Source organism: Euleptes europaea, chromosome 4 (assembly GCF_029931775.1).
Source record: "Euleptes europaea isolate rEulEur1 chromosome 4, rEulEur1.hap1, whole genome shotgun sequence".
Taxonomy (NCBI): Eukaryota; Metazoa; Chordata; class Lepidosauria; order Squamata; family Sphaerodactylidae; genus Euleptes; species Euleptes europaea.
Genome location: NC_079315.1, coordinates 38,155,721 through 38,180,340, shown reverse-complemented (window position 1 = coordinate 38,180,340; position 24,620 = coordinate 38,155,721). Strand labels below are relative to the sequence as shown.

The 24,620-nt window shown below is 41.0% G+C and overlaps 1 protein-coding gene across 1 annotated transcript in view; it reads left to right on the top strand.

The window, feature by feature from the left end:
• Nucleotides 1-24,620, top strand: part of CNTLN (centlein) — a 286,353-nt gene that overhangs the window by 122,532 nt on the left and 139,201 nt on the right. Inside the window, exons 10-12 of the mRNA XM_056848744.1 lie at nt 2,352-2,477; nt 3,429-3,550; nt 15,146-15,271. Coding sequence (XP_056704722.1) covers nt 2,352-2,477; nt 3,429-3,550; nt 15,146-15,271 — 374 coding nt within the window. The remainder of the gene's footprint in view (nt 1-2,351; nt 2,478-3,428; nt 3,551-15,145; nt 15,272-24,620) is intronic.

Sequence of the window (24,620 nt, the reverse complement as noted above, 5' to 3'; positions counted from 1 at the left end):
AAATTGCCCTCCTGCAATATTCTGTTTTACTATATCACTATTCCCTCTAGGCAAATGTCCTCCTGACAGTTTCGTTTTACACATTCTGCAAAATGATAGCAATGTGGGAACCTTTCTTACCTTTTTAGGCAGGCCATTCCACCAGGTGGGGGCCATAACAAAGAAAGCTTGGGTATGAGCCGCTTTTTTTTAAAACCCTTTTCCAGGATGGGATAAATTTTAAGAAATACGCTGTACCATAATAGTTACTCTGACCTAAACTGTGATTTTAAGCACAGTTCTGACTAACTTCTTTTTAAATGAAGATTAGTTTACTGGGGTCAGGCTAAGGGTACATTGATAGTCCATTACGTTAACACCATGGTTATGCAGCATCTAATCATAGGACATTCAACCACAGCTATACACCAAGGCAGGGAGAAGCCAAGATGTCTTCTGTAAACAGGACAGGTAAGGTTTTTGGCTTTGTGAATTTTCTACCTTTAAAGGGAACTGGGATACTGGGAAAAGATAATTAGAGGTTAAGAGGAGCTGCTAAGGGAATAGCTCAACTACCACAAACCTTCATTTTAGATAGAACTGGAAATCAAAATAGTAATATTTATGATGAGTTCTGTGTACCCACCAAGTCCCACATAAGCGCCTGTACAGTGTTCAGTCTGGCAGCCTTCACAGCTGGCTGAGGACCTGGTAAGTATTTTATATGGCACAAAAAATAGAGCTGGAGTCATACTCCCATGTAATACCACTTCTAGACCTCTCCCAGGCAATATCCACTAAGGGATGCCTTAAGGTACATTTTCTCCATCAAATATGTTGATACCTTGGATTGGTGTATAGGTGCACACTAATGTTTCCTGGTCTACTTGCTTAAGAGCTAAATCAAGTCTTTTTTTCTTTGAACATACACATGCAAGATGGCATCAATGTTAACAATTGTATAAACGTGTCTCTTTGGGCTTCCATTAGCGTGAATATTTAGTTCTTTGTATTTTTATCTGTTGTCCCTGTTTAGGGAGCTATTTGCAATCTGACACTCCTGAATCTCTAGTACATGGAAAGTGGGCAGCTCCTCATTAAATGAAGGGAAAAGATCTGTGTGTGTGCGTGCACATTATGTATGCAGTTTCATGTGTGTGGATCGTCTTCTGTTCCTATGAACAGACATTTTTGGTTCCTATGACTTCATCTGAGTTCTTTTGCCTAGGCCAACCAACTCGAATTGGGACCTATACCTGTTAAACTGTGTTTCTATAGTATTCTGTTTCCATATCCTATATTATTCTGGGTTTTTTTCTCTTATCAGTTTTAGATGTTGGTACTTTGTTTTATTTTGATGGATAAAATGTAATAAATAATTTCTTCCCCAAATAGTTCTCATGAAATACATTTTCGAACGGATCTCTTTTCCTAAACATGTTTTTCAAATAAGATCTCACTGTAGTCTGTGTGTTTTCCCTGTTGTTCATAAAACTCAAGAGCAGACCTTGAAATCTTACTTTTTTCTCCCTTTTAAAAAAATTAATTGCGATACATTTTTGAAGAATTAAAATGTTCCTAATTTGAGAAAATAAAACAAATGGAGCAACTAGAGAGAAAAAAGCTCACTGTGTATCTTAGGGGTTAAAGTATTAATCACAGTACACTGTTGTTAAAATGTGACTCAGTACTCTATCCAGAATTATTCAGAAATTCAGTAAAACTAATCTGGATATATTCCATTTATTTTACATTAGGTCATATGACACAGTCAGAACAAGAAGTGCTACTTTCTCACATCCTTTCTCCAGATTGCTATATGAAGCTGTGCATAATATAAACACACATTTCTTGTCTCTAGTTAGGCATATTATAGTTAATGACCATATGGTCATTATGGTATAAGATCTACTGTCTGTTGTATTTATATTCCTCAAGCATATTGTTCCTTCAACTTCACAGTGTGTTAAACTATTTCAAAGGGGGGAAAAGCCTTTCCCTCTTGTTTCTGGTTGTCCTATCAAGTGTAACCTTGGACCCTTATAGAGCAATTAGATCAGCCTCTATCCCCTCCTTTGTAATGAGGTTTCTTGCATTTCTGAGTCTATAACCCTTTAGTCTTCCCTAATGGGACATCATTATTCTGAAAGAAACAATGTAAATGTAAATGAATATTCTCATTAACGAGTCACAGAGAAACCTTTAGTGGTAGCGCTGTGGTAATTCTGCTTGTTATTTCTCTGGTATTCCATGCAGGATTTTTTTTTTATAATTCATTATTAGTATTCAAAATTACTTGTTCTTTAATTTTGCATGTCTTTCATAATCCAGTGTTCCAACCAGTTCAACCATGTCCTTGTTTTATTCTCCAGGAACCACCTGTGAAACGTTCAAGGTCTCTGTCCCCAAAGAGCTTTTTGAAAGAGTCGGAGGAAATAAGGAAGCTTCAAATAGCTGAAAGAAAGATTGAAAACTTAGAAAAGTCACTACAGTTAAAGGTGAAAATTAAAAAAAACTTTTTAGTTTTCAGTTGGCATAGGGAAAGATAAAAATCATATATGCACTTGACAATATCGGATGTATATAATGTTGCCTAATACCACTAAGTTACTAGAAATTCATTTTCCTTGCACTTGTGATGCCAAGATTCACATGCAATAAAAGTGTACAGTAAAATGTTTTTGCTGCTACATGAATACATTCATTTGATCTGTTAATTCATAATTGGGTTGGTAGACCATTATACATATTACAGTTCTGAAGGTGTTCATGTTGTCCCTACCATAACCCCCTGCTTTCCCAAAGCATGGTGTCTTTGGCTCAGCCACATGAATCAGGATTGCCTAAATGGCAAGTGATCATTATCTATAACTATTAGAGAAAACATAATGTTTCATAGGCTTTCACATATGTTTGTAAAGGAAAATACATTCAGCCTAATATGGAATATTTTTCTCCACTGTACATTGTAATGGGTAGTGGTAAGTGCATGATGTTATAAGAAATATGCTGCAGTTTTGATAGTGAATTCTTACAGATCTTTAACAGCAAAACCAACTTTAATGGCTGGGATCCATAAGGCCATTTCAGGAACATCCAGCGGGGATTTTTTTTTTCATCCGAAAAGTAGACTTTTCCTACTTCCTCCTAGGGAAGAACATTGTTGGATTTTGTTTTAAAACATGTAAGTTCAAAGTTCTGGGCACTGAGAAACTAGTTGTGTAGTTCTTCAGAATGTGTTGTTTCTCATGTTTGACAAGGGATAAAACAACTGGTTATTTAAGTCTTAATCAGCCATGACTGTAAAGTCTTTTCAAATTACAATTTAGCAAATGGATGGTTGACAGTTGATTTGCAAATGAGAAATTTAACTGTGCCATTCTTTCATTGTAAACTCTTACAGTTTATTCAGAATCTTACCAGTGTCTTCTCATCTTGGTGTTATGCAGAACCAAGAAAATGATGAGCTAAGACAAGCCCATGAAAAGCGCAAAAAAAGGCTGCAGATGTTACAGACCAACTACAGAGCAGTAAAAAAGCAATTAAAGCAATGGGAGGAGGGCTATAGCAAGTAAGTTACACATCTAATTAAAACCATTATACCTATTAAATCCAAATGCAACTTTTCTGGCTTAGGTGTCCTAGCAAAGAAGTTAGTTAAAGTGAAAAAATAGTTTCCTGATCTAATTTTATTGGAGAGCACATGAAACAAACTTTAACCATGTGTTGGGAACCCCTAGTCTACTCTGACAGACAGTGAAAAGCTGGTTAAAGCAGTAATACTCAGAAGCTTGGGAGCCACATGTGTCTCTTTGACATGCCATCTGTGGCTCTTCTGAGCACTGTCCCCAAATATGAAACTCACTTCATGTTCCAGGAAGGTGAGTAAGGCTGTTGCCCAGTATGGCTTGCGGATGGCAGGTGGTTCCCACCTTGAAACAGCTGCCACCACAGAGACTGAAGATTGGGTAAGCTGCAAGCCTCCCTAAACTGCAGGCCTCATGCCAGGAATGAAAGGCTGCTGCTTGGAGGAGAACAAGCTGCTGCTGGGAGGAGAACAAGCTGACTGCAGAGTACAACCACAGCTGCCACCTGGGAAAAGAGCAAGTTGGCCACAATGAGATAGCCATGGTTATCTCTTGTCTGATTCCACACTGAGCTTGCTCTCCTCTGGGTGCCTTGGCAGTCTCACTCTCTCTAAGCTGTTGTGCTCATGCTGAGGAAAGAATGGGAAGAAGAAGAGCAGCTGTTTTTTATATGCCGACTTTCTCTACCACTCAAGGAAGAATCAGACCAGCTTACAATCACCTTCCCTTCCCCTCCCCACAACTGACACCTTGTGAGGTAGGTGGTGCTGAGAGAGCTCTAAGAGAACTGTGACTAGCCCAAGGTCACCCAGCTGGCTTCATGTGCAGGAGTGGGGAAACCAACCCGGTTCACCAGATTAGCCTCTGCTGCTCATGTGGAGGAGTGGAGAATCAAACCCGGTTCTCCAGATCAGAGTCCACCGCTCCAAACCACTGCTCTTAATCACTACAGCACACTGGAAGGCAGAGAAGGAAGCTCTTCCCTTCACTCCAAGTACACAAGGGCTAGCTAAGGGTCGAAAGTGGCAGGAAGAGACAAGCCTACATGGTCAGAGGTACTTTTGTGCCTATATAGTTATATATTTAATATGAATAGTTATATCTTGTTTTATTGTATATGTGTGTTTGGGGTGGCACACAGAGCCATGCAGTAGCCATGTGGTGCTTTTAGTTGGTAATTGTGAATGTGACTCCTACTGAATCTGATAGATTATGCCAGAGGTGTCAAACTCAATTGTTACGAGGGCAGGATATAACAAAAATGTCACTTTGTCAGGCTGGGCCATGCCTTGCCAGCCCAGATTTAGGGGTGTGTGTGACTGCCTCGGTTGGCTGGTAGGCTGGATAAGAGCTCTCAAGGGGCTGGATCTGGCCCATGGGCCTTATGTTTGACACCCCTAGATTACGTTATAGAGTCCATTGGAAGAACTATGAAGTGGTGGTGATGGTGGCAAAGAAATGTTACAACTCTGCTACTATATTGGAGACCAGTTATCATCAGTGTGGGACCTATCCTGCGGAGTTCTACACAGCGCAATTCTATCCCACATGCTTTTCAATCTCTATGTAAAGCCCTTATGACAAATCATTTGTAGGTTTGATGTTGGTTATCATCAATATGCAGATAACACCCAGCTCTATATATCCTTATCCAAATCTCCTGGTGATGCGGTAGTGGTCTTGAATAACTGTCTGACTGCTGTGGTAAATTGACTTAAGAGTAAACAAATTGAAACTAAACCCTGAAAAAACAGAGGTAACATTGGTTGGGTAGCAGAGATCTTGAAGGACATTGTACTCCCCACTTTTGATGGAGTTTAACTGACCCTTGGGGTCTTATTACTAGAGAAGCAAGTTAATGCAGCTGCAAAAAAAGGCTTTCTTCCAACTCAGCCTAGGCCGTAAGATGGCCCCTTACCTTGGTATGGCTGATCTTGGCACCTTGATCCATGTCACGGTGATATCCAGACTAAACTACTGTAAGACACTGTATATTTCTCTTCCCTTAAAATCAAATTGGAAGCTACGGTTGATACAAAATGCTGCAGCTTGACTATTATCAGGAGCTAGGCAAAACATTTTTATTACTCCCATTCTGTAGTCACTCCACTGGCTGCATGTCAGTTACCAGGCTCAAATTAAGGTATTGGCTATCACATAGAAAGCCCTTCATGACCTTGGACCCTCATATATTCGAGACCACCTCTCTCCCTGTTCTCTACCTCAACAGCTTCGCTCATCTGAGCAGGGTTTTCTGCAGGTGCCAACCTGCAAAAAGGCAAAATCAACAACTGCCAGTACGCATACCTTCTCCATTGTGGTCGCCACGTTGTGGAATGCCCTGCCTGATGAGGTCAGGAAAGCTGCCATTCTCCTTGCTTTCTGCAAACAATGCAAAACTTGAATGATTCAAGAAAGCTTTTCTATTAAGACAATAGGATTGCACTGTACAAAATGACTCACAAAATTACTTGGATAGATGGCATTTCACTCCAAAAGCATTACAAAAGATGCACAGTACAAATCAAGTGGTGTGTTGGAAATGTAACAGATGGATCCATATGTCAAAGCCAGAAATCAGAGTCCAGTACTGGAGAGTCACCAGCTTCAGGGCTGTCAGCCTCCTCGCAAGGTTGTGCTGAATCAGGCCCCATTTCAGGCTGCGAGGTCAGAGGCAGCTCCATTGGGGCTGAATTCTCCTGGTAGAGTTCCTCCTCTGAGGAGGACCCATTCTCCAGGGACTGCCCTATGGCAACTACCTCTGCAACTTAAAGATCTATTTAAATATGCTACTACTGCTGCGAGAACAGTTCTAGCAAGGAAATGGAAGCAGGCACTCCTCCCAGACATAGAAGAATTGAAAGAAAAGCTGTTGGAATATGCAATTATGGATAAAATGACCAATATGGCAAATAGTGATACGAATTATGAGCAGTTCTATGAAAAATGGAAATTATTTTATCAATATGTTAAGGTTTAATAAGAAAAACAAAGGGTAGAAAATTAGACGCCAACCGTCTAACTTTATACTTGGAAGATTATTTTGATTGTGTAACCATAAAACATGTACAACAAGGTGATTAGTTTTAAATTGTTTTATGTGTAATGTTAAAGCTCTTTCTTCAAGCTGGAAGCCCATTTTGATTGTGTAACTATGCTGAATAAGTATGGCAATGTAATCTGATTCTCTTTTTTTCTTTTATTTGTAATGCTGAAACCTATCTTTCCCCCCCTTTCCTTTGTATTCCCCTTCTTATGAAAAAATAATTTTTTAAAAATTACTTGGATAAATTATTAAGGACTATGGTCTTTTATATAATTTTACACTGCTTAATGTGTCATGTTAATACTTTAGTTTTGTTTCAGTTCTGGTTTTTTTTAGATTTCTGGTTCTACAACCCCTAATTTTATTGCATTGTTTATTGAATGTCCCATCTTGTTGATTGTATTGACTCACTCTGCATAATCGGCATATATATATATATAATTGTTCTGAATCAAAACAAGGTAGCTCCTTAAAGCCATATGTCATTAAGCTAAAATAGTGTTTGTTTGCACCCTTTCCCACCGCTTAATTACTTATAGTCCATAGAATTGAATTTTATGTAATTGTTTTAACTAGTCATGGGACAAACTCTTAAAATGGGATATTGTTAATGTTAGAAACTGAATTTTGGGGGTATGCACAACCTAGACCCAACCTAGAGATCTTGCTGACTAGAAATGTTCAAAGAGCAAATTACTTTTGGATATCCAGATACCCAGAAGAAATTTTTAACAGATATATCAATTGCCAATATGAGGCAGAGAGTATTATTAAATGTCCAAGTCAGTAGCACCCAAAACCTGCATAACACAGTCTATCTCATGAAGAATCTATGCTAACTGTAAGTATTGTTTATTAATCAAAGTCCTATATCTTACTGAGAGTCTCAATAAAGAAAAAAGGTTGCAATCACGATTTGGACCAAGCTGAGTCATCATTTCTATGTAAATTAGTCTGGGCATACCAATTCATTCTCATAGATTACATACCTTATTAAATATGAAGGTTGTATTGGTTGCACTTATGTAGGGATAAAAATGACCACTTTACAACTCTTAAAGGTTTGGCTTTAGAAATAGTGGGGAGAAAACAGCAAAACTAATTGAGATTCTTCTACTTCTTTGACCGGGTTTTTAGGAATAACTCTGAATCAAGGCCTTGTATTGATTTCTGTAGGGGCCTTTGCTGCCTCTTTATTCCCCATAGATGGTAGCTGTGTGCCTGGACTTATTAAAAGAGATGAAATGACCATCTTTCTGCTTCCACGATTTCCTTTTCTTTTTTTTTTGGTCAACCAAATGGGAGCCTCTTGATGATGGCTCTGTGGGATTATAGGTGTGTTGAGCTGGTAAGATGTCATAGCACTTTCATTTTCTGCCTTTAATTCTCTGGGTTACTTTGAGAAGTCTACATTTACTGAATTAAATAAAAGCAGTTGTCTTTCATTAATTTACAGGGAGGCTAGAATTGCTGTCACAGAGTAGCAGTTTAGTAAAGATATAAAATTAGTGAAGGTGGAAGCTGAATGTTACCTTTTCCCAGAAAAAAAAACATTCTTCAACATCTGAAGATATGCTATGTTGATGAATATGAATTTTCTACTGGAAGAAACAACTGAGCTTCTCCAATGGAAGTTGCAGTTAAATTCACTAGAACAAACTATTTTAAGTTGTTATAAAGCTGCCATTTGTGCACAAAGTCAGGGCCCAAATGTGGTTGTCAGCTCTGGTAAGCAACTGGATGGGAGACCACCAAGAAATACCAGTGTCGCTATGCAGAGGAAGGCAATGGCAACCACCTCTGTTAGTCTCTTGCCTTGAAAACCCTATGGGGTTTTCTTGCCTTGAAAACCCTACAGGGGGTTAAGTCAGCTGCAACTTGATGGGACTTTACACACACACAAAAATGTAGTTGAGGGACCATTTTAAAAACACACCCAGGCTTGAATCCAAAGAGATAAGGCAGGATGTGTGTATGTGTGTAAAGTGCTGTCAAGTCGCAGCCAATTTATGGTGACCATATAGGGTTTTCAAGGTAAGAGACTAACAAAGGTGCTATGAAGGCAGGGTAGACATGTTTTAAATAAATAAATACTTCTCTTAATACATTCATGGTAGCTTGGGCCAAGTGTCTATTCTGAGGTTTTTATTTATTTATTTACTTTAGTTATAGTCCACCTTTCTCAAAGGCAGTATGGGATTTTGGGGGAAAACAAAGTCTCTGAACTTGCACATTCCTCCTTCCCTGTATGCCTTCTTTCTGCTCTTAAGCACAGTTTGGGAAATAAAGACTTCAACATTGGCAATAAACCAGAGATTATTGTTTTCAAAAATTGGGCAAAGTGACAAATGAGAGTTTGTTCTTTTGCTTCTAACCAAGATTAAACTGTGGTTTGTAGGGAAGAGAATAAATAATATAATGTTTCATCCAGTTTGGATAAAAATATAAAACTATGGTTTGTTGGTAATGTGGAAGTCTCCAGTTCCTGAGCTATGCTTGAGGGGTTAGGGAGTATGCTAGCCGGAGGACTTAAAGGACACCTTACTGTGTGACAAACCACAGTCAGTAGCAGGACACTTTGTACCCCACATGCTGCAGGGAAGGATCATTTTGCCAGCCCATGTACTTCTAGTGCTGTACCAAAGGAAAAAACAGAGTGCATGAACTTCAAAAAAAATAAAATTAAAAATACATTGTTTTTAAACTGGCGTTAGTGTGGGAGAAGAATAGTTGCAATCCTGGTGTTTTCTGTTTCTTTAACATTTAAGGAGCTACATGCTGATTCACAGTATGCAGGAACAGCTGCTAAAGAAATGTATAAAAACTTTTTTTTAATCTTAAAATGAATGGGAGAGTAAAGGGAAGAAGTTGCATCACTCATCCTAATTCTGTAGGTTCCCATAACACTTGAGCAACAACATTCCACATAGCACTACTGCAGCATCACCTGTGGGGAAAGTAGCATTTCCCCACAAATAAAACTTTGCTGTTAGATAGCTGAGAAAAGGTGATATCGTTGCATCCAAGTTGCTTCCATGAAGAATAATATCTGTATCTGTTATTTGTTTACTGCAGATTTCACAATTACACTGCTATAAGCTGCTAAATCAGGAAAAAGCTGTAATAGAGTGTATTGGCAAAGCATCCAACTGTTAATGCTGACTGCTTTTTAAAAAAAACTGAACAGGACAGACTTTGGTCTAAAATGTTAATCTTAAGGATGCCAAAAATGGTTTCATATGTTCACTGCTTCCTTGTATACCTCCAGGAAGGAACTGTGTGTGCAGGATAAGTGCAATTACCTTTATGATTCCATGGTCTGCATGGTTTTGATATCCCTTTTTCAAAACATGGCGATGTTGACTTTTCCCACCCTGAGCTAGCAGTATGCATCCTGGTCGTCCTGGCACATATGGGAAGCAAGTGGTTTGGTCTTTTCCATGTAGCCTTCCATTAATGGTTCCCCCAGCCCTTGCTGTGTGATTCTCTCCAGACTAGGAGCACTGACTGTCCCCTTCATGTACATGCCTCCTCCCAATGCCATGTTCTCGTCTAGTACAAGTGCAAAAACAGTTGACAATCATATGTTTTCTGTCCAAGTTATGTGCACAGTCTGTGGGTCTAGCATGATGACCATCCCTATCCAACATGCACCTGTTGAACTCTGACAATCCTACTACCCTGTTATAGTGAGAAAAGCAGACTATAAATAACATCAATGAATAAAATAGATGGACAGAACTAGCCACAGGTCCACTGCTTAGTGGTTTGGGATAGCCCTTTTTGACTAGTCCCTCAATGCAAACCACTTAATTTTTCTAAATTGTTTTAAAAACTCCAATGCCCCTTTTCTCTGAACGGTCCAGATTCATGCCACCAAAAGTGCTGTGCCCTAGATGAATGTGAAAAAAGCACAAAATATGTAAAAACCTTGAAGAGCTTATTGAAAACAGTTTAATCTAGTCCCATTTTCTCAAAAATCATGAAACTTGCTATGATACTAGCTAATTTTTAGCAAATGGCTGTGAGGTATCTCTCCCCTTCCCACCATCAATGAGCGCTCTTTTCATGAGTTTCCCAATCATTGCCCCCTACTATGCAGGTGGACTCCACAATAGTTTAGTCAGTGTGGGGGGCTCCAGCTCTCTGTAAGGGATGGATGGGCCTGATGGTAAATCAGGAGGGAAAGCTTTTCAGAGTGTTCAGGCTGCTAGCTGGAAGTAATTCCAGCTCTCTTTGATGCCATCTTCCCTGGCATAAAGGAGTAAAAGGGGGGCCAGCCTTTTTAAGTAAAGCCAGTTAGGGCATAGCTAAGGGAAACCATCCTCCTTTCCATGTCTAGCATTGTTCCTCCACCCAGCTAGATAGTGGTAGTTGCCTCATGAAGATGGGACAAGTGAGGACAGGAGAAACTGCACCATTAGCATGAGCTGCTGTAGCCATTCATTCTGTCTTCTGCCCATGTTGAGCGTGGGACAGGGCTGTTTGAATTCCAAAGGTGGAAATTCCAGTTTACCAAAATATAATACCTGAACTGGGTCTCACTGGCAGATCTTAAACCAAAAAGTATGTGTGTAGATTGAAGGAATCATTTAACAGAAATTATTCTCTCAGGAACATACATTACAAGAATCATAGAGTTGAAAGGGGCCATATAGGCCACCTAGTCCAACCCCCTGCTTAATGCAGGATCAGCCTAGAGCATAGCCGACAAGTGTTTGTCCAGCCTCTGCTTAAAGACCGCCAGTGAAGGGGAGCTCACCACCTCCCTAGGTAGCTGATTCCACTGTCGAACAACTCTTACTATAAAAAGTTTTTTTCTAATATCCAGCCAGAACCTTTCCCCACACAATTTAAACCCATTAGTGTGAGTCCTATCCTCTGCTGTCAACAGGAATAGCTCCCTGCCCTCCTCTAAGTGACACCCCCTCAAATACTTAAAGAGAACAATCATGTCCTCCCTCAACCTCCTCTTCTCCAGACAAAACATTTCCAACTCCTTCAGCCATTCCTCATAGGGCTTGGGCTCCAGGCCCTTGATCAACCTGGTCGCTCTCCACTGCACCCGCTCCATTCTGACCACATCCTTTTTGAAGTGAGGCCTTCAGGACAGCACACAATACTTCAGGTGTGGCCTGATCAATGCAGTGGACAGTGGAACTATGACATCTTGCGATTTGGATGTTATACCTCTGTTGATACACCCCAAGCTTGCATTAGCCTTTTTTGTCGCTGCATCACACTGCTGCTCATATTTAACTTACGGTCCATCCGTACTCCAAGATCTTGTTCACCCAGAAGTGTATCCTCCATCCAGTATGCATGCCCCTCATTTTTATTACCCAGATGTAGAACTTGGCACTTATCCTTGTTGAATTGCATCTTGTTCACATCCACCCACTTTTCCAGTGTGTTCAGATCTCATTGAATTCTATCTCTATTTTCTGGGGTGTTTGCTGCTCCTCCCAATTTGGTGTCAACTGCAGATTTAATGAGTAGTCCCTCCACACCCTCATGCAGATCATTTATAAAATATTGGAAAGTACTAGGCCCAGAGCCGAACCCTGTGGCACCCCACTACTAAACCTAATAAAATGATAAATAAATAAAAACAGCAACAGAGACTTAGCAACTGCAATTGCCTGATTATACAGATAACTCATTGGTGCAATGTGGGACTTCTGTTATGTACAGAAATACAAAAACTGGCTTATACTATTAATTCAATGAAAATGCCACTGCTTTATACTCTTCAATGCTAGTTTGAATTGTATTTTTGCTTTCCCATCCATTGTAGCTTTTGTAATTAACATTAAATTTTGTTAACTGTAGCAAATATGTCTTCTATCACTTGGTTCTTCCAATCTAATTTTAAAGCATGAACTCATCATGTTTTATAAGATTACTCAATCAAGAGGAGTTTTTAAAACTGTTACGGTTCTTCATTTACCCTCTTTTTATCCCTTGATTGCATAAGATCGCAATTCTTTACTGTTTTACATGCAACACACTGCAAATGGAGCAAGTGCTAATGTCATGAGACACTTGGGGGGGAGTAGGGTTGCCAGGTCCCCATTGATCACTGGCAAAGTATGGGGGGCAGGGTTGCCAGATCCAGGTTGGGAAACTCCTGGAGACTGAGGGGTGGAGCTTGTGGAGGACAGGGACGTCAATGGGGTACAATGCCATACAGTCCATCCTCCAAAGCATCCAATTTCTCCAGGGGAACTGATCTCTGTATTCTGGAGATGGGCTGCAATTCCTGGGGATACCCAGGTCCCACCTGGCGGCTGGCATCTCTGGGTGTGGGGAGGAGAGTTAAGTGGAGGGAAAGTCAATCATTGCCTCAGACAGGGCTTGGGGAAACAACAGAGAAAACTGCTGGGAGATTAGTTAGGCTTTGCCCTGTGAAGGAAAAGAACTCAGACATCTATAGTATAAGTACATAAGGCTCAATGGCCAACCAAGAGACCGGAGTAAAAGCTGTTATCCTATGTTACTTTAGGGAAACAATAAGTTGGGACTTGTGAGGGGATTGAGGGAAATATTCCAAGAGGCAAGCTAACTCTAATTCAGTAGGTTGCGATTCTTTGGTTTAAAGAGAAGTTCCAAGTAAAATCATTCTTTCTCTCTCTCTGACAGAAATAGCCAGTCAGTTTGGTAAAGCTGTGGGTGTGTGAATTTGTAACTGTTTTAAAGCGGTGTTCTGCTGTCCCTTGCTGTACTAACCAGTAACTTGTTACATTCCTTGTCAGATCCACCAAACCACTAAGCACCGAGCCTTTATAAAGAAGAAACTATAATCTTATTTCTTGTGTTGTGAAAGGTGTTGGTGTGAATCACCTTAGGAGAAGGGGAAGGGGGATGTAGTAGAAATTACTTCAGATTCCTTTTCTGCCTCCCCAGGTTTCTTCTATAATAACAGCATGTAATCCAGCACAATTATTTGTTAAAATTGTTTTACTGACCACTTTTTACCAATGCCATAACTAAAATCAGTTCAGTCACTGCTACTGGAAGGTGTGACAGGGTGGGTAGGGAGCTGAGAAAGCACCTGACAAGATGGGCGGGTAGCTGAGAAAGCAGCATGTTCCTCCTGCCTCCATGCATTTGGCATTATGCCAGATGCCTTTCTCCAGCAGCTGCCTGCAGGGCTGCCTGTTACTTCAGAGGTCAGCTCTGCCCCCACTAGAGGTTTGCTAGGTTGCTTCTTTCCCCAGGAGCCATTCTTGCTGCCTGCCTGCAGTTCCACCCCCTGTGAGCCCACCTTGGTTGCGTTCTGACTCAGATGGGTGGTACCAGGCCAGACTCACTCCTGACCAAGGGCTGACAGACTGATGCCATCCCAACTGAGTATGGCCTGGCCAGTGGTGCAAGAGGGTTGTCCTGGCTGTCTGCAGTTGCCATGGAGCGACTTGCATTGCTGCATCTGGGAAGGATGGGTGAGATCCTAGGCATTGTAAATGGAGTTGCACTAGTGGAAGGAAACTTTCCTGCCTCTCATTGCAGCCTTCCATGCTCCTATTGGTCAGTAGATCCAAATGACAGTGTGATGGTAAATTGTGCATCTGCAGTGGTCATGGGGGGCAAATTGGCAAAAATCTCCCTCTCCTCTTCAGCAAACGGAAAGCTGTTCCATTGGAACAGCTGCTGTTGCATTGACGAAGGTGCACCAGAGGAGCCAAGCCAGTGAATTATCAAAGCCTGCCTAGTTAGTTTCACTGTTGAAACGGAAGTTGATTTGAAAGTGACTTACACTAGAAAATATTATCTACTCTTGCTCTCAACCAATTAGTTCTTTATGTAAAACCATATTTTAGTTTAACTATGGTTGGAGTTATTGTCCCCAGGCTCAGATAGGTTCCTCTACTTCAGTACATTAACTTTACAATAAATGGGTTCCCCATATAGGAGAACAAAAATCAAGAGTCTTACTTCTGGGAGTTCAATGCCCACAGAAACAAGCAGACAGTTGCAAACAGCTTTACATGTATGACTTTCCAAAGAACATTAGCAGGGTTGCATCATCATGTAGCTTCAAGAAATTTCAATCAAATTACAAAAGGAGGATTCTAGTGGTTTTTCTTGTGCTTCCTCTTAAGGTCAACATTACTTCTCTTATCTTTATATTGCTCTCTTTTTGAGAGATTCCTGAGTTCCTTAAAATTGTGTGTATTTCTGTCACTTAGAGAACTGTTGAGGAAGCTGGAAGGATTGGATGCTGGAAGGATTGGTGGCTTCAGACCATGCTCAGAGACTGTGCTTGAGATTTCTACCTTTAATTTTTCTCTGTTAACTGTATGAAAGAGATAACTACAGTCTAACACACATCAGTTTTGAATTACGAGTGTCCTGTTGCCAGTTTATCTTTCTGGAACTAGTAAATGGGAGTTCTGTTTTCTTTATCCCAAATTTTATTTCAGTAATATTGCTACTCGTGATTATCAGATGTTGGGTAGAAAGGATGTTCATTTTTTCCTGGACTTTAAAAATATATTATTATTATTATTATTATTATTATTTTTAAAAACAGGGCTGGAAGTATTAATAGTGGAAAGAAACGTTCGGATCCCCAGCAGCTATGCCAAGAAGATTGTGATGCTGTGTGGAATGAGCTGGCTTATTTCAAAAAGGAACACAAAAAGCTATTGATCGAAAAGTGAGTTTCTGGTTTGTTTGTTTTTAAATACATATACATTGAGAAATGTGGTGCTGGTTTTCTGTGTCTTTCTCTTGCCGGGGCTTGAAGGACACTTTGAGGAATTCCTTTCAAATACCAAAATTAAAACATCTTTTCTACCAAAAACAAAGAGGAAAAACATAAGTCGTCCTCCTTCCCCCGCCCCTGACATCAGTGACAAGTTTGCTAGCACTAACTGAAACTGTATTACATGATCTAGGGATTGTGTTAATTAATGTGGCTCTCATCTGTTGGAGGTGTCACTCTTCATTAGCCTGTATTTTACACACTACCGTGCTTCATTTTTGGAATGAGGTGGTGAGGGGATAACCTAGCCAGCCATCCTTGTTTGATCTCCTTGATACATACGCAATGCAGAATGCCTCCGCTCTCTTGGTTCCCTGCCCTGTCCTGCTAATCCCAGCTGAGCTCATTATGGTGTAGCCTTGCTGCTACTCTTGGAGCCAGAGCTGTCCAAGCTAATTACTGGTAGCAGCAGAGCTGCCTGTTAAGGGTCTGGAGTGGATCTGCTAACATGGTCCTTCGTAGTGACCTGCAAAAAGCACGAGGGAGTTGCTCTCTTTCTTGCCATGCACAGCCTGTCCTTTGGGTTTAGTGTTGATCCCTTTACACAGCTCTTTTAGCTGTGGTAAGTGTAAAACTTGGTGAAGGAATTCTTATATTAGAAAACATACACTTTGCCTCTTTGATCTTTATAATTCATAGACGATTATACTCACCCTGGTAAAGGAAGAACGTTCCCTTTTGCACCAGACAAAAGGAAGGCAGTAGGCATTGAATAATTAGCCTATTTAATGATGTTTTAAAATATCTTTGTCAAGTTAATTTTGTTGTCTAGCAGTAGGCGTACTTGAAACTCTGAGCAGTTTTCAGTTCTTCTGAGACTTCATTCAGTGTATTCGTTAGTAGTGTGCTTGCATTGACAGGAACTTCCAGAATATTCTGCCAACATTAGAATGTTGAAGTACCTCACTTCAGCTTTCCTGCTTGTACTAAAACACTATTATCTCTACTTTATCTACTTTATATCTATATCTACTCGGCCTGTAATGTTACCAACCTTTGCCAAGTATACCAGCCCTAAGACAAGGATTTGCCTCCCCAAAGATCCTTGCTTCAGAAGTTCAGCTAACATAAGTAATAGGACAAATGTTGGAATAGTAAATAATAGCAGCTAAAGAATGCAACTCCAGCTCTGAGTTTGGTGGAGAACAGCAAAACCACGTATTTCATATGTACATATGTGTATGTCTGTGTGTGTAGTAGACAATGTGAGTTGAAGGTTAATGTACATATTAACTGGCCATTGTGCAGATTCACCACAGATAATGGAAAATGTGAACATTATCTGTCTATGGAATAACCATGGTCTCCAAGTAACCACAGAAATGTACAACATAAGAAATTTAATTCATTGTGCATTAAATATACTTTGCCTTTCGGTCCCTACAGTGATGCTTTTATGAGGCAGTTAAATTGTTTTATCTTTATATCATGATTTTAGTATATTTTATATCTTTTTCTGTATTAAGTATTATGTTGTTAGCCTCCCTGACACTGGCCTTGGCCAGGGATTGAGGGCAGGATAAAAATAAAAATAATATTGGAGAACATCATAAATAATAAGCTGTGTAGATTGATCTGAAGTGAGTCAGGGACAGGGACAGGGAGAGAGGGAGAGGGAGAGAGAGAGAGAGAGAAAGAAAGAAAGTTTGTGTGTGTAGGTATGTAAGATAGATATATTGTAACGTAATAGAATTCTGTGCATCAGTGCTGTCTCGTCCAGCACCTGGAGCTCGGCCCCCAGGCCCCTTTTGAGTAGTGACAACAGAACTCTTAATGTCCAAAATATTACATCTTTATTATTTCTTCACATAAATGCATAAGGATTAATCTCTCAACTCACACATCGCTGAACAGGAAGTAGATGCAGAACATATCTAGAGTCTGTGAAAAAACAGATGAATTGGGAGCCTCCTTCCTCTTCTGACTCGGTCTTAGTAGAACAAAGGATTTCAATTTACCCGGGCCAGAAGGAATTGTGGGAAGAAGAAGCTCTGATAGCCAATTAGCGTGCAGTTCAGACACATCTGACCTAGTGTTGGTCTGGACTACATTTTCCACGATTCTAAGTCTTAAAGGGCTAACTACTACAAACATTTTCTATGTAACATTTCGCGTTCTGCTGGGGCAGCACAAGTGCCCTCTACATAACAGTCTAGTTGGGGAAGGTAGAGAACTCAGTAAAGAGAGGCACATTCCCCAAGGCCTGATGAAGAGCATCTATATTGAGCAAGAAACATATACAATTCCTTCTTTGTAGAGATGTGTACATTTTCCTTCAGCCATAATGTATATGTTTAACCCCAATGCATGCATTACCCCAATGTATATACTGATTCAGTCATTCCTGTTGGAACACTTTGATTCAGTCTGGAACACCTTGAAAGTCTGAGTCCATAGTGTGTATTAAATGCCTTTTGGCTAAGATCAAGTGTAAGTGCCATCAAGTCGCTTCCAACTCATGGCAACCCTATGAATCAATGTCCTCCCAAACATCCTATCATTAGCAGACTTGCTCAGGTCTTGCAAACTGTGGAAACAAAAGAGGTTGAGCTAGATACTACATAAAATATACACAAATAAATCTATTTTTTATTGTGCACAAATATATGTAAAAAATACTGGGCCTACATTGTAGGCTACCTAAAAAGCATGAACAAATAAATATTAACAACACATACTCAGTTGATGTCAATACATAAAATGACCAAATTTAGACCAAACGCGTTTCGGCTTTATATAGGCCTTCCTCAGCAGTCATACAAAAAACAATTTTATAATACACATCCTGACATCTAAATACATGTTATACAAGGTAAAAGATATTAAAAAGCCTTTTATTTTGTGTGGCTTTATGTAGAAATATTTAGTCCATGTGTGTTAAAACATAGTTGCTAGCTCACACCTTGTATATGATATCAAGTTCCTCAGGATGAGTATAACATCAACAAGCGTAAAAAATAGAGTGCAACAAAATAAAAGTATGTGTTGTTAATATTTGTTCAGGCTTTTTAGGTAGCCTGCATTGTAGGCCCAGTGTTTTTTACATATATTTGTGCACAATATAATAAAAAATAGATTTATTTGTTTATATTTTATGTAGTATCTAGCTCAACCTCTTCAGTTTCCTTTGACTCCCAGGTTGAGTTTCTCCCCCCCCCCTTTTTTTTTAGTTGTCTTGCAAACTGAGGACCATGGTCTCCTTTATAGAGTCAATCCATCTCATGTTGGGTCTTCCTCTTTTCCTGCTGCCTTCAACTGTTCCTAGCATTATTGTCTTTTCCAGTGACTCTTGTCTTCTCATAATGTGACCAAAGTATCATAGCTTCAGTTTAATGCATTTAATACAGATGTCCGACTACTTAACTGTGGAATTCATGTGACATAATTTTCCTCCAAGGCTATTTTCTATGTTAGTTTTAGATAACACAAGTATTTTATGAGATGTGAAGAAGAGGACAGGTGTACTTTGCAACTGTTGGGAAGTTTATAATATATGGCCACTCATCACAGCCTGTGTCACTCCACATACTAGAGAAAGAAACTATTCAGTTGGATGCACTTGGCACAGAAGTTTCACTGTGTGTAGTAACTGAGCTCATTTTAGGTAACTGACCTGTTCAGACTCACAGATCTCTTTACATCAGTTGCAATAGGATGAAGAGAAAAGAGGAATGCTAACTGAAGTCCTCTTGAAACGGAGGTTGTGTGCTTTCTGTGCATTTGTGAACCATTTCATCTACTAAGGCTAGAAGGAGAACTCAAAGCAGCTTTGATATTGTTGGCTCTGGTTTAGTCAAAGCAACTCTTGTTCCTAGTTTACCAACTAGTCAAAACTACAGTTCACAGCAGGTTGAATGTATATCCCTGATCAGGTACACTTTCTGCTTGAGGAGGCCATAACACTTGGAACAGATTAATCAAAACAGGTGACTTTTTGCATTTTGCCTGTAGAATGGGTGTATCCAGGGGTGGCAGCTCCACCCTCTGAACTCACCTGCTCCAAAGGATATGCTGCTGGAGGACAGCTTCACCCAGGGACTGATGAGGGAGACAGTCGAACTAGAGGCTGTGTGGAAGGGAGTAAGGGTGAGGCCATGCCTGGAAATGCACCAGCAGCCTCAGAGCTTGGCAGGCCTGGCGCATGCCTCAGAAGGGAGATGGGGCTCAGGGAGCAGACCACACCTGGGAACAGGCCAGAGGAGGAGGCTGGCAGCAGCTGGGGCCTGTGAAGAAAGGCAGACTAGTCTCTTAAAACCTCAGGGGAGAGTGTGGCAGGAGAAGAGAAAGCCCATCAAGGGAGGCCATTGCCCCATGAGCCCACTCCTTAAGAGATGGGATGGGGGGAGTCCAAGGTCAGCCCACCCCAGGCAATCTTTTATTAGGCTAGCCCAAGGAAGGCCAAGGAGGAAGGGCCAGGCCACTTTCAAGATATTCTAGGAGAGGCACTTGGCAAGAGAAAGAGAGGGAACAAGGTAAAAGGGAACTGCACCTCCTTGTTCTTGACTGAGTCTCTCCTCAGACTTGGTCAGAGAAAGGGATGCTGGGGGGGCTAATCGGTTGAAGCTGGTAAAAGGCACTCCTGGCCTCTGCTGCCACCTGTTTACCCAGCAGTAGGCCTGGGTCCAACAGCACACCCAGACTATGGACCTGCTGTTCATGAGGAATGCAGCCCTATCCAGAACCTTGAGATAGGTTGTTACCTGAAATCCTGGATCAGACCTGAAATCCTGGATCAGACCTTCTGCCTACCGGTAGCACTTCCATCTTGTTGGGATTAAGCTTCAGTTTATTAACCCTTATCCGCTCCAAATGTCCCTCCAGGCACCGGTTCCAGGTTTTTACAGTCTCCTTGGAATCAGCTGGAAGCATAAGGTAGAGCTCAGTGCCATCCATACATTGGTGACAACCCAGCCCAGATCCCTGGATAACCTCACTCAACAGTTTCATGTAGACTTTAACAAGCATAGAGGACAAGATGGAGCCTTGCGGGACCCCCATAGGCCTAAGGCCAAGGGGTTGAGTAGCAGTTCCCCAATACCACCTTCTGAAACCTACCCTTCTGGTAGGACCAGAACCACCACAGGACTGTGCCTCCCAATGCCAACCCAGATAGGCGGTGCAGAAGCACACTGCGATCAGTAGTATTGAAAGCTGCTGAGAGGTCCAGGAGAATCAACAGAGTCCCACTCCCTCCATCTGTCTCCTGGTGCAAGTCATCCATCAGGGCAACCAAGGCCGTTTGGTCTCCATTAACAGGCTTAAACCTATACTGGACGGGATCTAAACAATTAGCCTCATCCAGGAAAACTTGAGTTGCCCAGCCACAACCCGCTCGATCACCTTACTCAAGAATGGAACATTTGAGACTAGTCGCTAGTTATTGAGGTCTCCTGGGTCCAGAGTAGGCATCATTAGAAGTGTACACACCATATTCTATTTCAAGGCTGGGGTGACCATCCCCTCTCTTAAGGAAGCCTTAGCTACCTGTCTAACACAGCCAGCCAGCCCCCACCTCGGAAGGATTTAAGTAACCAAGGAGGGCAATGGTCATACAGGCAGTGGTTGATCGGGTGCCACTGTGTGAACAGTGACTAGGAATTTAATTTCATGCACAGTGCAGCGGTGTGCAAATGATCATTTGACAGGCAGTGGCTTTGGGGTGAGGTATTTCAGTTTCTTCTGCTAAGTCAAATCGAAAAGACAGCAGCATATTAATGTGATCTACATAAACTTCCAAAGATTTGTCCTTGATCACTCATCAAAGAAAAGCATTAAACTGCTGATCCTAAACTTATGATTGCTTCCATTCTTCTTTGGGATTATCCTGCTACAGACAGCTAGATACTCGTATTTGGCTAATTGACAGTGCCCTCTTTGGCATATCTTTTTCACTATCATTTCAGAATTAAACATTGGCAAACTAAGATTAATTACATGCCAAAAATAGTTTGGGCTCATTTGTTTTCTTTCTTGGAAGTATGTTTAGATGCTTGCCCTCCACAGGTTTGTGTGAATGGTTCACTCTTTATTATTATAGAAGTTTTAAAAGAGTTATTTATCTCTGAATATCTCTGAATAAAAACCCTTATAATATAAACATAAAACCTTTAGTTTTACCAACTAAGTGGGGGCCCTGACTGCTCTGCTGGGCCCTCAGTGGTTTTATACTAATTAAGTACCATCTTATTTTATTTATTAATATTGTTATATAGTTTTAATGGATGATGTTTTATGGTCTTGTATTTCTTGTACTGATTTGTTGTTACCAGCCTTAGCCTGGCCTTGGCGGGATACAAGCCCAAACAAACAAACAAACAAATAAATCTCTTTTTGGCATACATATTTTGCATGGTGTTAGTCTATACTGAGGTGAGATTGTAAAACCCGTTTCAGACAGCACAGAAGCCAGGAGAAACCTTGATGATGGTTGAAAATCAAAACAAAATAACTCTCTTCTTAAATCCCATTTATAGGTGCCGAGGCCTCTAAATATAGGGTATTGCTACTGATATGTGGTAAAAATTCTCAATCCAGGCAAGATTTCCTGTAGAACAAATGCATTTGTATAGCCTCAAAACCTATCTTAAGGTGTTGCCTCCCAACATGGAGGCACAGAAAGCATATTTCTTTTCCAATAACCTACTCAGCAGCTGCAGCTCAAAGTGCTGCTTCTGAGCTCAGTTTTCCAAGGAGTTTACATTGTGGCACTTGGTTCTTGGTTTCAGTCTTCCTGTCTGAACTCTCAAGGAAGTTTCCTGTAGTATCCAGTTTGTTGATTGCGTTTTTCTGGGCTTTTGAAGTGCGCAAGGCTGTGAATGCTGTTCCTTATTTGAAATAAGTTATTTTACAGTTATTACACCTTTTTTCTTGACAGACGATGTGTTTATTCTCCATTAGTGTCAGATCACACCACAAGTGAGGGCCATATTATCTTTTTTTCTTAATGCAAGCATCTCTGACTGACTGCTGAGTGCATGTTTTACTTTTTATAGTTAAAGCTATTATATGAACAACAGAAAAGTGATATAATACATGGTCATTATATTGGCAAGTGGGAACCCACAAGGACTTGCGGGAGGCATCTCATTTCTCTCTCCCCCATTATTTTCTCTTTCCCTTTCCCGAAAGCCCCCATAGCCCGTTTTTTTGTTTCCTTCTCTCCTGTCTAGGACTGCCAACCTCCTGGTGGCCTGGAGATCTCCTGAAATCACAACAGATCTCCAAACTATGGAGATCAGTTCCCTTTATGGTTGCCAGCGCTAGGTTGGGAAATTTCTGGAGTTTGGAGGTGGAATCTTGGGAAGGTGAGGTTTGGGGAGGGAAGCAACTTCAGCAGGATATAATGCCAAAGAGTCCACCCTCCAAAGCAGCCATTTTCTCCAGGGGAACTGATCTCTATGATCTGGAGATCAGTTGTAATTCCAGATGATCTCCATTACTCACCTGGAGGTTGGCAGTGCAAGTTCCCCTAGAGGAAATGGCTACTTGGAGGGTAGAGTCTATGGTATTATACCATTCTGAGGTCCCTCCCCTCCTCAAACCCTGCCCTAGCCAGGCTGCACCCCTCAAATCTCCAGGAATTTTCCAACCTGGAGCTGGCAACACTAGCCAGGCCTGGAAAGGGCCCAGCTCCCAATATATATATTTTATATTTCACATTTTTCTGCAAGCCTGGGGCCCTTTTCAGGTTTGTAGAAAGATCGGTCTTGCCTGCTCTCAGCTCCAGTCACCGAATTTAAGTGTCCAAAGATTTGACTGACTTCACTATTAGAATATAAGATGACTTCCAATGGTGACACCTGATGAAGTGAAGAAAGTTCTGTAAGTGTGTTGCTCATCAAATCTGACTTGTTGCCCTTCGTGGTTGATAGTGTCAAGCACAGTTGTTCAGAAAGATAATAAATGTCTGTCAGTATGAGAGTGACTGCTTTGAAAGCAGTAATAATGAACCACCTCCCAAAGAAGGTGTCCCTGGACCTGAATGACCTAAACAACTACTGCCTGGTGGTCAGTGTTGCATTCTTGGGCAAGGTATTTGAGCATGTAGTGGCATCTTTAATAATCTTGGACAGTGCAGATTACCTAGACCTGTTACAATGCAGATTAAGGTCTGGGTTTGGGATAGCAACAATCTTGGATTCCCTGACTGATCTTCACTGAGCAACTACTGAGGAATGCATCCCTGTGGATTCTCCTGGACTTTTGATACCATTAATAATTATATCTTTCTGGAGAGGCTGGCTGGATAGTTGGGGACACCATGCTTTGGTGGTTCCACTCTAATTTAGCTGGGCATTTCTGGGAGATGGGGCTGAAGGACTGCTTATTGACCCTGTCACATTTCTGCTGTGAGGTCCTGCAAGAGTCCATCCTGTCCCTCTTGTTGTTTACATTAAACTGCTGGAAGAGATTGGGTATGAGGAGTTACCAGTATTTTTCATATCATATCTTTCATACCAGTATCTTTCATATTATACCTCATATCTTGGGTATGAGGAGTTACCAGTATTTTTCCTCTCAGCTGAGTTGAGTCGACAGAGGTCCTGAACAGGTGCCTGGAGAAAGTGATGGGATTAGTAAAGTGCTGATTGTTCTAGACAAAACTGAGCAACTATTGGTCAATGACAAAGCTGCTTGGAGACTTAGTAGCAATCTGTTCTGAAGTAGCTTATGCTTTCCTTGATGGAACAGGTTTGTATCTTGGGATCCTGGATCCTGGCCTATAGTGGAGGTTGTGGTATCCTTTGTGACGCACACCACCTTTTATTAGCTTTGGCTGATAAGCCAGCTATGGCCATTTCTTGAAAAGCATATTGTAGCCGCAGTGATCCATACTGTGATTACATCTCTATTAGCTTACTATAATGCACTTTACTCCTTTAAAAAGTGTCTGAAATCTTCAGTTCTAAAATGTGGTGGATAGTTTAGAGCTGGACACAGGAATCATGTTACCCCAGTGCAGAACTGCTCTGCACTGTCTGCTTCTCTGTAGGCCCAATTCAGACTGCCAGAGGAGAGGTAAGTGGCGACCAGAAATGGGCCTTTTTAGTGGTGGCACTTAACCTTTGGAATGCCCTCCCCTTTGAGAATTGTATGATGCCTATCTTACTGTCCTTTAGGTACCAGACACAAACATTTTTTTTAATCTGGGCTAAACGTTTCATTTTTTAAAGTTATACTTAGCTTGTTTCCAGCACAAGGACTGTTTTATAGATATCATTTTAGTTGTTGAATGTTGTTT